The 13,282-nt window shown below is 41.4% G+C and overlaps 1 protein-coding gene across 9 annotated transcripts in view; it reads left to right on the top strand.

The window, feature by feature from the left end:
- The first annotated feature begins 5,599 nt into the window (after positions 1–5,599).
- FAM172A (family with sequence similarity 172 member A) overlaps positions 5,600–13,282 on the top strand; it is a 256,784-nt gene continuing 249,101 nt past the window's right edge. For 3 of the 9 annotated variants that reach the window (XM_048932063.1, XM_048932070.1, XM_048932061.1), the window contains exon 1: positions 5,600–6,092. In XM_048932063.1, coding sequence (XP_048788020.1) covers positions 5,721–6,092 — 372 coding nt within the window. In that variant the 5' untranslated portion in view covers positions 5,600–5,720. Of the gene's footprint in view, positions 6,093–6,442; positions 6,504–13,282 lie in introns of those variants that run through there. The other 6 variants (XM_048932068.1, XM_048932069.1, XM_048932064.1 and 3 more) reach the window with 4 other exon arrangements.

The raw sequence follows: 13,282 nt of genomic DNA on the forward strand, positions 1-13,282 counted from the left end.
AATACCCCGGAGCAGTCATCTGCTCTGACATGCATAATTTATTTAAAAATCATTTGTGGAGTAACAGGATTGATGGTTTGGAGCAGAAAAATTATAGGCAAGCTAAGCACCTTGCAAAAATAAATCATGCAATCATGTATTGAGATGTAATATTTCAAAATTCAAAGTACAATTAAATTGTTTGCACACGTAACAACAGTGAAATAACTTTGCAAGCTTTACACCACAAGCCCATATATATACACAGTAAATATGAGAACACAAAGTGCTTTCGAGACACTTACTTTGAATGTTTGTTTCAATTGCACCGAAAGCTTTCATATCAGCCCAGCAGTTTTTTGAACAACTATATTCAGGACAGAAGAACTAGGAGTGGGAACTTAAAATATAGATCACATATCCTTAATCGTTAAAGCAAATGCAAAAGCAGTAAGTGAAGACATAACAGACTGTAACAACTCTCAAGAACATATAATGAAGAATAAGAGTGAATGTCATGACAGATTTATGTATGTTTGAGTTTTCGCAGAAACTGCTGAAGACAAATTTGAGAGTATTTGTGTACCATACTTTTGGCACAATAGCAGGAACCAAAATAATTTATCCAGGAATAAGACACAGAAACAGATTCAGGGTGTAAACAACAAGCAATAAGAATTTACACTTAAAGAAAGAGAACTTTCTGGCCAAAAGGAAGAGATGTTTTCAGCCTTGCAGAGCACTCAAAAACGTTGTTTTTTCATGAGTTTTCAGTATTTCACAGTATTTTTGTCAAGTTTCTAATTTAATTCTTGTGAAAAGTGTTTCTCAGAAGATAATGCATTATATTTCTGAGGAAAATTAACATATCTTTATTTTTCATGAAATGCATTCTCTGTATTCATGTACTATATACGGTACACAAAAAAGCCCATTCCATCAATTTCAGACCTCAAGAATGAATTAATACAAAGTAAAAAGTGTATTACACAGACACTTTTTTTCTTCTTTTCTCTTGGACTTAGTTTCAGGAGGAATTATCATGTAGAATGATTTTTCCCCAGAAAAAAAAAAAAACAAACCAAAAACTTCCTATTCTTAAATGCAACCACTAGATTTATCTTTTCCTTAACCTCAGAAATAGCAGCTGTTACTGACCAAAAAAAAAAAAAAGTTCAATTTCCCATATTACAAAATGGTATAATTTTTCAGATCTGTATATTTTTCAGTCTTGACAGGAGCTGGGCTGAAGCTGCTGGTGGTGAGGCCGCCTCTGCAAAGACTGTTTGTCTTCAAACAGCGAGCTGTGATTTTCGCAGCGTATGTCAGTAGGTGGTCACTAGGACAGAGCAGAGATACAACGTCATTCTCCACTCCCTTGATACCCTCTATATCTTTTTGTCCTAGCAAAGAACTCCGAAACTGGATCACAATCTTCAATTCCAGGGTTCAGGACAAAAGTGGTATAAACAGATCACTTCAGAAGATGTAAATCAGGCTCATTTAAAATTAGAGATCAGTCTTGGTCCCTCCTACTGCTAATCATACTTGTGAGGATTATAGTGCTCTTAACCTACAATTCTCTTACAGAGAAGTGAAGATGTTAATACCTATCAGTATGAGATGCTGAAAGGCAAAATGTAGGTATGTCCACGGTGTTCTACCAGCACTGAACCACAAGAGGATTTAACAACAGCTTAAGAAAGTTGCATTGAAGGTTAGGTATTAAAATCAGACATCCTACTTGTCATAATCATCTATCAGCTGCTACTAAAATCCTGCCCACCTTCTATGTGTCATATGGAGGCGATAAAGTCTTAATTGTGAGCGGGTGGTATAAAAAAAATAGGAAAAAAAGACAAGGCACCTTCTGTCATTCCAAATTTCTTGTCTTATCTTGCTTTTGTTTCAGTGTCTTTGTACAAGTTGGAGTTTTGCAAACAGCTTTTATAAGGCAAAAAACATAAATAAAATTAATGGAAACACAAAAATCTGTGACAACAAAGAACATAGCATAAAGAATGCACTGCAGACAATGTGAAGAAAAATACTGCACTTTGCAGGTTTATTTCTTTTATGCTTTGATTTGCCTCATGTCAATTTCAAATAATTCCTAGTTTCCTTGGTATATATTATGAAATTTTCCTTTTTTGTTTGCTTAGTATGCTTTGATATTTATCACCTCAAGAAGTTCTTCCCAGCTTCTACGGAGCTACAGTATTGAATAGCAGACACTCACATTTTGGGGTTCAAAGTGTTTTCATTCATAATATTTTCATTCAGCTTTTCTGTTCAACTTCTTGAGTTGATGAGACTTGACTTTTTTTTTCAGCCACTTGAAATAAGCCCTGTTAAAGCAGTATTTATGTTACTGTAATAAGAACTGTCTTCAGACCACGATCACTTGTCACAGACACTACAAATATTTGGTTCCCCTGGTGTGCTCCTCTTTAGATATGATGATGAAGCCTTAAAATAACTTCTCCCCTGTTCAGTACAATTCTTTTGAGTCACGTTTTTGCCTCATTTTTTTTTTTTTTTTAATGCATTTTCCTACTGACAGCACTGAAAATTTCATGTTCTGTTATGCAGAGTGCAGCCCTCTGTGAAAATACCAGTTTTCATGTCATCTGAAGACAGATGCTCAGAGAGCCACTCAGCCAGGTCGGTGTCTCCTTTATCACTTGGCCAGCCTGCTCATCTCCCCTTCCCAATGCATACAGGCCCCTTGCTTCCAAGTCATTATCAGTTTAGGGGCTTTTCTCCAGATCTTGTTCCTGAGCTTGATTTTTTTTTTTTCCTCTGTGCTGTTTTCTGTGCAGTGTCACTGCTATTTCATGTGACTAGTAGTTGACAATTTTCACTTCGAAACTCCCTCTCTTGCTTTCATATTTGTTTTCCTAATTGTTTCATGGGTAAGGAATACCCATGAGTATAAGGAACTTATTATTTATATTTTAGAAGGGGAAAGTACAGGCATGGCACAGAAAGGACTCCTTTAGGGATCAAATCAGGTGAACATACGACAGACCACCAAATATGTTCATACCAGAAAAACAGAGAAATGTCTCTCTGCTTCAGATCTGTGGCAATCTCACTCTTGGCTGAGCCTCCATGGCAAAACACAGAAATGAGGTCTTAAGAAGTCTTCAAATTATCTCAATGCTCCTAAGAGAGAACTCTTTCTTCCTCATTTGCTCTAACTGATGAGTTTATAGCAAAGGTTTACTGTTCTTTTTGTTACCGATTTTGTACTTTATATTGTTACATTTCACCTCATTTCTCTCATTCTAGTCAAGATCATTATCCATAATATCCTTCAGCTTAGTGTCATCTTTAAATTTCATGGGTGCGTATCAAATTCTTGTCTTTATCTCATTAATGAGTACATTGCACTTATTATGTCCAAAAACTCATCACAATCCCTGAGGAGTGCTTCTACTCATTAATCTCCTACGTGAAAAGTGCCTTTCAGCTTAGGCTTTTGCTGCCTTCTGGTCAGCCATTACAATTCTTCTTATTCTGAATTACCATCACCCCCACCTCCAGTAATACTCTCCATAGGGATTTGCACCAGGGGCCTGATGAGATTATTCTCAGGCTGCTGAAAGAGCTGACTGATACAATTACAAAATCTCTCTCAGTTATTTTTGAGATTGTCTTGGGAATATGGAGATGTCCCAGTTGACTGAAAGTTGGTAAATGTACTGATTTTCAAAGAGTATAAAAGAAGACACTGGTCTCCCTTCACTGCTGGGTAAAAAGTATGGAGAAGATTATTCTGGTAGTTACTGAAAAATTTGAAACACAGTACAGTCACTGGCCATAGCTAACACCAGTTAAGAGAAAGTTCTGCCTCTTTTATGACAAAGCTACCAATCTGGTTGACCATTGGACATGATCATTAGAGGGTGAAACTTAGTATCCACCCAGCATCTGCATAAATTTCAGTAGATGGCAGTAATTTGACCAATCAGGAAAGCTTTTCACAAAATCATATAGGAAAACAAAATAGCTAAGTTTGGAAGGCACCTCTGTGATGCCTGGCAATAAATTCAGAGTCTGCAGCAATTAATTCAGGGTATTCAGCAAACTCAGATTCTGTATATGGCTGTTTTTCCCAGATAAGCAGGACATCTGGAGCCTAACGGCAAAATCTCAACATTCCATAAGCTGTGGGGAGATATACTGTACTCTGCTAAAGCTGATAATATAAGCACCATAACAAGGTAGATGAGATAATTAGAAGCTTAGTCAGCAGCTGATTTTACATGAATGATTTCTTGACCAAATATGGTCAAGACCTGAGCTACTTAGCACACAACTTTTTGGCTGGATAGTATCTCCCAGTGGAACTCCATGACCACCAATGACTGCTTGCAAGAACCCACTATTAACACAGTGCATGTCTAGTATTAGATTTTAATATGTATAGCAATCCTCAGAATAGATGGGTACTTCATGGAAATTGTACAAATATTCATATTTGTTGAATGTATATGATCTATGTGCTTCAGGTTATATGCATGCATGCTAGGAGTGATCCCTCACACACCCATTGCTGCAATAAAGCAATGTCAACTTTCTAACCTGACATTCAGGTTGGCAAGTTTCATTCCTGGATTATGCTGGCAAGACCATCTCCAAGACTGGAGACTCCATTAGATGACAGAAGGAATATCTCATACTATGTTACCAAATCATAGTATCATAGAATCATTTGAGTTGGAGGAGATGATTAAAGGTCATCTAGTCTAATTCCCCTGCAATGAACAGGGACACCTACAGCTCCATCAAGTGCTCAGAGCTCCATCAGGTGCTCAGAGCTCCGTCCAGCCTGGCCTTGAATACATCCAGGGATGGGGCTTCCACCAGCTCTCTGGGTAATCTGTGCCAGTCCCTCACCACCTTGACTGTAAAAACTTTCTTCCTTATATACTATATAAATCATTTCTCTTTTAGTTTGAAATCACTTCCCCTTAGTCATGGTTTTATGATTTTTTTTTTTTTTTTTGTATCAGTACTCCACATCACAACATCATACACTGGGAGTTGAAGAGTTCGTACACCAGTAGATTGTCGATAGTTTTGGGTATACATTTCTCAGAAGGAAAGAAGAACTTCATCTCTCTCAAGACTTTCACTGTTCTGTTTCTGGTTTCTGTTTAGAGGGAAAGATAAAACTCCCCACGAGTTAAGAGATTGCCCGTTCTTTTACTGCTTACCTCTGAAGTGTGTTCTTCCTAGCCATCTTGCCTTCAGCATTTGCGTAAGGCCTTTGGATTTTTAGACTCTCTCATTTTATTTGATTTACTAGCTTCAGTTCCAACTATATTGTATTATATTGTGCTACCTTGCATTTCGGTATCATATTTAGTAAATTAGTTTTCTCTCTCAGCTTGTTGCCACCGTTTTGCTCTTAGGCCCATCTCCCTACCTTTCTTTTTCCCTTTTCCCCCACTCCTGGTGTGTATCTGTGCTACATTTAGTCACAGAACCAGGCTGAACTGGCCCAAAACCGCTGATACCTTTATCCTCTCCCAACAGACCCTGCCAAAGAGCCCATCCCCTTCCTTCCCCCGTTTTAGCACTGAAATGCCGCTCTCGGGTCTTCCTGGAGCCTTCTCCGGGCTGAACGGCCCCAGCTTTCTAATAGGCCTGGGGTAGCAGGACGGTGGGGGCTAGATGCACGTTCTCTGGCTAAGCCACCCCAAGGCGCTGGAAACGCCTAGTAGTTATCCATGACCTCCAACTCGAGATATTCTGTGGCCCTACGTCTGTGGCGTGCAAGAATACGTGCGAACGCCCAAGCGCTGTGCACTGACTTAGCTCTATGCCGCAATTCGCTCTTACAAGCAGCGGACAGCACGCCGAGCGCTCCCGGCGCAGCGCTTCCCACGCCCGCCCGACGCCCCAACCCCACACGCCGCTGCTGCCGCTCCACTTCCGGCTTTCCCGCAGCGCCCCCCGGTGCTGACGTCACGGCGCGCAGATGCCGGAAGCGGAGCGGGAGGGAGGAGAAGGGCGGGCGGCGCGCGCGGCGACGGTATCGCGCGCCTCCCGCTGACGGCGCCGCTCCTGCCCCGCCCCGCCCCGCCAGCAACGGGCGCCAGGTACGTGCTGCGGCCCGGCCCCGGGGCGGGAGGGGGCGCGAGCGGTCTCGGCCCTGCCGCCGGCCTCGCGGGGCCGCCACGCTGACGGGAGGAGCGGGCCCGTGCCGCGCGGCCGCCTCACGCCTGAGCTGCCGGGCCTGGGCTGCCGGCTCGCCGCGCGGTGGAAGGCGGGAGCGGCCGCGGCGGTCGGGCTGCCCGTACTTCCACGGCGCTGTGTGCGGCCGTGGGGCGCCGCTGGCAGCGGGCGGGAGCAGCGCCCGTCCCGAGCGGCCCGGGCTCGCTGCTCAGCAGGCCCGCGGCTGCTGGGCTGGTCCCCGAGAGCGGACTGGGCAGCCCGGAACGAGCCCCTGTCACACCGCACGGGACGTCTTTTTGTCCGGAATGAACGATAAACATCACCGCAAGCTTCTGGTAGTCTTGGTGCTCTCCCTCTTTACAACAGCTTTCTCTCTTGTACCTTTTGCAAGTTTTCCTTGCAGTCACCAACAGGAAAAAGTCCCTGGGTGAACTCTGCTCTTCTGACCCACTGCAAAGCCAGGCCCAAGTGCTCACTTCCCCTCAGGGCTTTGTTCTCCTGGCACTGTGAAGCTAAGAACTTCTTTCTGTTTGGAGGTTTCATAGAGTTGGCTGGGCACCTTGGGAACCTTCATCAAGTCTCTGTCATTTCTGAGTTGTACAGACTTAAACTCCCCCCTGTACTTGGCACTGGCAAGGCCGCACCTCTAGGTCTGTCCTCAGTTTTGGGCCCCTCACAGAAAGAAAGGCATTGACATGCTGGAGGATGTTCAAAGAAAGGCAGAGAAGCTGTGAGGGGTCTGCAGCACAAGTCTTATGGAGAGCAGCTAGGGAGCTGGGATTGTTCAGTCTGGAGCAGAGGAGGTTCAGGGGAGACCTCATTGCTCTTTTCAGTGACCAGACAGGAGGCTGTGATGAGGTGGGGGTTGGCCTGTTCTACTGGGTAGCAGTGATAGGATGAGACAGAATGGCCGCAACTTGTGCCAGGAGAGAGTTGGGTTGGGTAGTTGGGAGGTTTTCTTTGCTTAAGTAATGATGCAGTGGTACAGGCTGCCCAGGGAGGCGGTGGAGTCTCCATGCTTGGAGGTGTTCAAGAAATGTGTGGTTATGGCACTGAGGGACATGGTCAGTGGACATGGTGAAGTTGGGTTGGGGATAAACTACACAATCTTCTTCTACCTTTATGACTATGAAACTTAAAGAGGTAGTTTTTATTTTAAATGACCACTGTTGTGAAATTGTGGTTTGGCATTTAGGTAACTCAGAGTTTGTTGTTACAAAAGATGTTGCGTATCACAACAGATGCATATAGTGCCTGTTGAAGAAATGTTGGATTTCCTCCTTCCCTTTCAGATTTTTAACTCTTAACCACAGTGCTGCATGGGCCAGCTGCTCAATCGCATGTAAGCCAAATTGACGTGTCCTCAAAAAGCTAAGCATACACTTTACTGCATTTCTGTGCAATGTTTTTTGGATAAGATGGTAGGTTTAACAAGCCTTGGGCACAACACACATGGTTGGTGAAAGGTGTGTTAGAAAATCAACAGCAGCTGGAAGACAGCTCAGTGTCACTGGTCTCAACTGTACACAGAAAAATGGTGACAGAGAGAAGGGCTGTGTCGGTATTTGCCCTCACAATAACAGAAAGGTAGACACCTTGTGCTCACTTGTGCTACCCACAGCAAAGCTGTCTGATTGTGTTGGTTAGAGAAAGCCAGAAAAATATTACAATTGAGTGTTTTATATAAATCACGTAAAAAAAGGTTAATATGCTGTAATGTACAGATAGCGAAAATCTTAGCTTTACAACACTGGTGTTCTGTTGGGCAGCCTGGTGCAATGCTGCAGTTACCTGGTGGCTGTGGCATGTCCTCTTGTGCCCTCATCTTGCTCTCTGATGTGCCCCTGCCCAAACACAGTGGGTTAACATGGGTGTGATATAGTGCTTGAATTGACCTGACACTTTTTGTCTGAAGTAGGTTAGCTGGTGCTGGTAGGCGTAGGAATGAGATGAAAACTTCCAGCAGTCCAGCGATACAGAGCAGCTGGAGGCAGATGGGCATCATCATTTCAGAAGCATAGTACATGCTGTGAGTGCTGGCTGCCTTACCAAAATACCTTTAATTATTGCAGCTTTCTCACCAGAGTCTGGATTTTGCCTTTTTTCTTCAAATTGCTTTTTCAATGGTTATGGCCAATTACGACTGTATGTTAATTTGTTAGTTGACTCTTTACTGAGCTGTCTTTTGTCTCGTAGTTAGCTAATGTTTGGGAAAGCTTCTCCTTGTAATCACTCAGTAGGGAGTTATGTTTTGGTCTTTCATCCTTTAAGTTTCACAAACTAAGTTGTTTTTTTTCTTTACCCTTGAAGACAGAGCTCTGAGGTTTTGGAGGTTTTGTCCATTCTGGCCTCTATAGAAAAAGTTCTGAATGAGAATCTATTGCTGGTACTTTGAATTTGACCCGCTGTTCCTTTGGGGAGCAGTGTGCTGTGATGACTGTGGAGTTTTTTGTGTTTACAATAGATTCCTGGAATTCTTTGAAGTAAAGTATGCATGATGCATATCTCTTAAAATTTTTTTTCCTCACTTACTGAAACAAATTATTTAACCGTGGACATGAAGACATCTGCTTACGAAACTTGATGCTGCTCTATGATTTTTATTCCATCTTTCAAGAGGTGTTTGTCTTTGTAACCGTGATTGTACATATGCCTACAAGTCTTTGGATTCGTTTCATGGATCTGTACTCAGTGAGATTCTTGAAGTAGAATTTCATCTGTAAAAAATGGTTATTTTGCATGGATTTTTTTCAGTGTTTCAAAGCATTGTGGTTAGAATGTGCATCATATGTATTTATGTAATTTTTATTTTATTTTTTTTTGACTGGAGTGAGGACTCTTGGTCAGGAAGCAAATCCAGCAAGCACAGAACTTCACAAATAAAATGCTGCTTTCCAGTTGCATCAGCTTGCTCACAGCACTGTTGGGTGCCTTCATCTCAAAGGATGTAGGAGGGGCTGGGAGAAGGAAGAAGTAAAGGACCATTTGCCCAGAGGGCTTCAGCAGATGGTGAACCTGCAGCCCAGTTACCTTCTATGTGAGCTGACTGTGGGAATCAGCCCCCTTACCAGTTTCTTAAGCTCTCTGCTAGTGTGAGTCAATTATTGATGATGCTGCTAGTTAGAATCGTGACCTGCTTTGTGGGTTTGCACTGTTGTGATGTCACAGCTTTTGCTCCTGTTGCACCCTCCTAAGGGGATTTCAGCCCTTAAGGTCCTGCTTGTTGAAACCTCCCCAGTACTTCAATGAATATTCTCTTTAGTTGGTATCCAGCAGAGAAAAGATGCACTACATAGAGCTGATTAAGCTAATTTTAGGCTTTGTAGTCACTTTGGTTTCTAAGTCTTTCAGCTTTCTGTTGCCCAGCAGATATAGAAAGGCAGCAGTCTGTGTTAACTCTACTATATAGACATTTTAATGTTGTAAGTTGTGATTTTTAATACTGACATAAAGTAAGTGTTCTTTCAAAAACTGTATTATTACACAAATCAATATATGTTTACTGCTGGAGTAAATTTAGGAAACTTTTCTTTTAGCAAATAAGGTGGCAAATATCGGGTTATCCTCTTATCTTGCTTGAAGTTTTTTTTTGTCTTAGGAAGAAGGCATAGTAGACCTCGTTGTTTTATTTTTGATACATGCTGGAAGCTAGCAGTTCTGTTGTACTTTACAGTTGTCATCTGACCTCTGTGCTGGAAGGAAAACTATCCTGTTTGTTTTGTTGGTTTTTTTTTAAGTAAAGACTATTTGTCTGAGAAGATGAACAGGGTGATTCTGATTGACTGTGTTGTCAGTGTACCAATTACACTCCAGGCTGGCTTGAATGTTGTGTTGAAGATCAAATGCAACAGATAATGTGGTTGGTTGTAGTCTCTTTTAAACTTATGTGAGCCTGGATTCACAAAGACTTGAAATTCACATTTGAGTGAATATCATATTTATGTATTGCACCATGAGCATGAATTCCATCCAAATCTCAGTTGTCTTGTTTATCTGAGCCGTATTCACTCTTTGCTTTTTTTCTTTCTTGTCCTGAGTATAAGCAAACAAATTTGGCAGCATCTAGGATTTTGTTGTTGTTTCCAACAATAAGCCTGTAATTCATCCTGTAGAGCATACTTGCTGGTCTTGATTAAGAGTATCAGATTTAAGTAGAAACTGTCACCATAGTTAAAAACAAAACTGGAGATATTTTTAAAAAGAGATGTACCTTCAGCCTTGTGTTGGCTCAAGTCTGACTAACTTGCACACAGTGTACTTTCTGTTCCTCTGTGTTTGTGGAACTCGCCTGGATCAAACTTTGGAATATTCCAGTGTTGCCTTTATCCAATACATTTTAAGCTGATATTCATCTACCAATTTATGAGACCATATAAATGTAGTTGTCCACATCCAACCAGTGAGAGAGCAAGTAGAGACATCAAAATCAATAAAGCTGTTTGTATTGCAGACTCATATTTGATACATTATAGTCAGTGAGACAAAAAATAATGGAGGCATCTTGTTAATTCAAATGCTTTCATTTTGAAGCAAGAGGATTTGAAATTTAAAGGAAGGAAAAACTGATTATCATAGTGATATGCGTCTTTTTTTTTTTTTCCCCTTTGGCTGTCTGCATTTCCTACTTGCCCATGTTCAAACTGACTTTCAAAGTTCTAGTAGAGCAGTTAAATTTTCCTGTCATTTTCTGTCCTCCTTTCCTCAGTTTTACCAGATGATGAACTGAACCTGGAAGTTGATAATTGAAAGGAGAAGAAAAAAAAAGAAAAAGGATGAAAAGAAATAAAGGAAGTTTTCACTCTGAACAGCTCCCTGTTCTGGTTTTACTCAGATCTGATTCCTGAGTTGGTTCATGGTGCATTGCTACAAACAGTTCTGTCAGCACAGTTGAGATGGTGGCATGCGTAGGGGGTGGGACTGCTTAAGTCGTTTTGCAAAAATGTGTTTGGTAATATGGACCTTTGATTCTAAGTCCTGGGGGCAGGAGCTGTCTTTGTTCTACATTTGTTCTCTAGGACACAGTGGGGTACTTGTTATGTCTGGATGAAGTCGAACACGGCTTTCTCTTGGGTTGGATTTAATATTTCTCAGCATAAGAACTTGTCCTCAATTTTTTTTTTTTTTTTTTTTTAGAAATTTTAAACGTGTTCTGATAATGGCAGCATGAGAGCTCCAGGTTATGTCACTTGGTCTTAAGTCCACTGTGATAATGAAACTTTTATTTCCAACAAGATGCAGCAGATGCATAACCATCCTGCCATGTGAGATTTCAAATCTGCAGCTAGATCTTCGCTTGTGCTTTATATGTTAAGATGTAATTTCTAGTTGTCAGCAACTTGGAAATAGACACAGACATTTTTGGTTTACAATGCCATATGAGCCCCGTTTTTGCTCTGACTAAATAGGCTGCGTACCCTGCATTACATTCATGTGAATCGTGCCACTTCACGATTCACAATCGTTTTTCTTTCTACTGAATATTTGAGTAGTAAGAAAAATTAGGATAAGTCCTTAAGGAGCAACTGTAGAGGACCAAACCAAAATAACAAGAAGTTGAAGCCACTGCCTGTGTGGGTAGTTGGTGCAGGGAAGGGAGCCTGGGAGGAATGGAGTTATGCTAAGATGGGAAGTCCAGTTCCTTAATGATACCAATCCATGCCTGCGTTTTGTTGCTCTGAGAGAGAAAATGTCAGTATCTGGTTGGTACTGTCTTTATAGGTACATTATTGGGCATTGGTACATTATAGGGGAAATGAATTTTTCAAAGCTGGCATTCCTCTGAGAAGCTCAGATTTTGCTGGCTTAGCAATTACCATAGGAAACATTTAAAATAACATTTTGTTTAAAAAAATTCTAGATGACTATTATCTTCAGAGAGTACTACTAATAGGAGTATAAGAAAGGTTGATGGATATGGCCAGGATTAAAGTATCTGGTTTTCTGTAAGAAGGTTGTGGTGTGGATAACTTAATATTTTTGTTTTCTTTGGTTGTTCTAAACTTCACTTTTCATTGCAATGCAGAGTAGCAGATAAACTGCAGTGTTTTACTTTATGGGAAAGAGTGGTCAGTAAGTTTCCTCTGATTATAGTTAAGCATAGGGATGTTGCCCAAAGATGTTATGGAACTGCCATCCTTGAAAACATTCAGAACTAGGATGGAGAAGTGCCCAAGCATCCTATTCTAATACATCTTTCCTTCAGTAAGCAAGCTGACGTCCAGGGGTCCCTTTCCAGGTATGTGATTGTGTGGTATAGAGCCTTTGTTCTTTGAATAGCAAATTTAGCAAGGTCTATTTTTGTGTAAGGGGAGGGACATCCAGTTCAGTTTCAGTATGTAAAAACTAACAGTGATTCTACCAGTACAACAACTGCTGTGCCCTTTTAGTTGTTTGGACTTGTGCAACGGCAGCATGGAACAAGTGACAGTTTTTCTTGGGATGAGAGTGACCAGTGGAAGTGGACAGTAGGGAGCTGGGTTTCTGGAAAACCTCTGGGGGCTTTTGTAGTCCCCTGTTCCTTCTGCAGCATAAATGATTCTAGGTGATGGGAGTGATCAGGAGGAGAATTGGAACAGGTTGTTAAGTTGGCCATATCTCTGTTCAAGCTCTTGATGTGAAAGGGCAAATGAGGATAACTTAGGAAGGAAGGGAATGGATTGATAGCTGGAGCTGTCAGGGTGAACTAAGGCCAAGTGGAACTGGGAACTTATGAAAAACAGAAGAGAATGGTTGAAAGGCAGTAAAATATGGGGGAGGATGAACTGAGTATGGTAGAAACGTTATTCTTGAAGCTTGGCAGAGGAAGGTCGAATGAGAAACTAAACAGCTGTGTACCAAGTGAGCATCTTCATTCTATGTGCTCAAAAAGGCAGAAAAGGCGTTGCAAGAAAAAAAGTGTCTTTTCTAATTACTTGGATGATAATGACAGAAAGAGTACATTTATTACTTTGCATACAGTAGCAGGCCAAGTGAAGAGTAACTTCAGAATTTCAAATGGCTTAGAGAAATTAGAAAAATAGCATGGAAGAAATAATACAGTAGGAAGAAACAAATGCAAAGGAGCATGCTTAGGCTAGATAGTTCCCTCTATAAGTGCTAAATTGCAATAATTACA

The sequence above is a fragment of the Lagopus muta genome, chromosome Z (genome assembly GCF_023343835.1).
Source record: "Lagopus muta isolate bLagMut1 chromosome Z, bLagMut1 primary, whole genome shotgun sequence".
Classification (NCBI taxonomy): Eukaryota; Metazoa; Chordata; class Aves; order Galliformes; family Phasianidae; genus Lagopus; species Lagopus muta.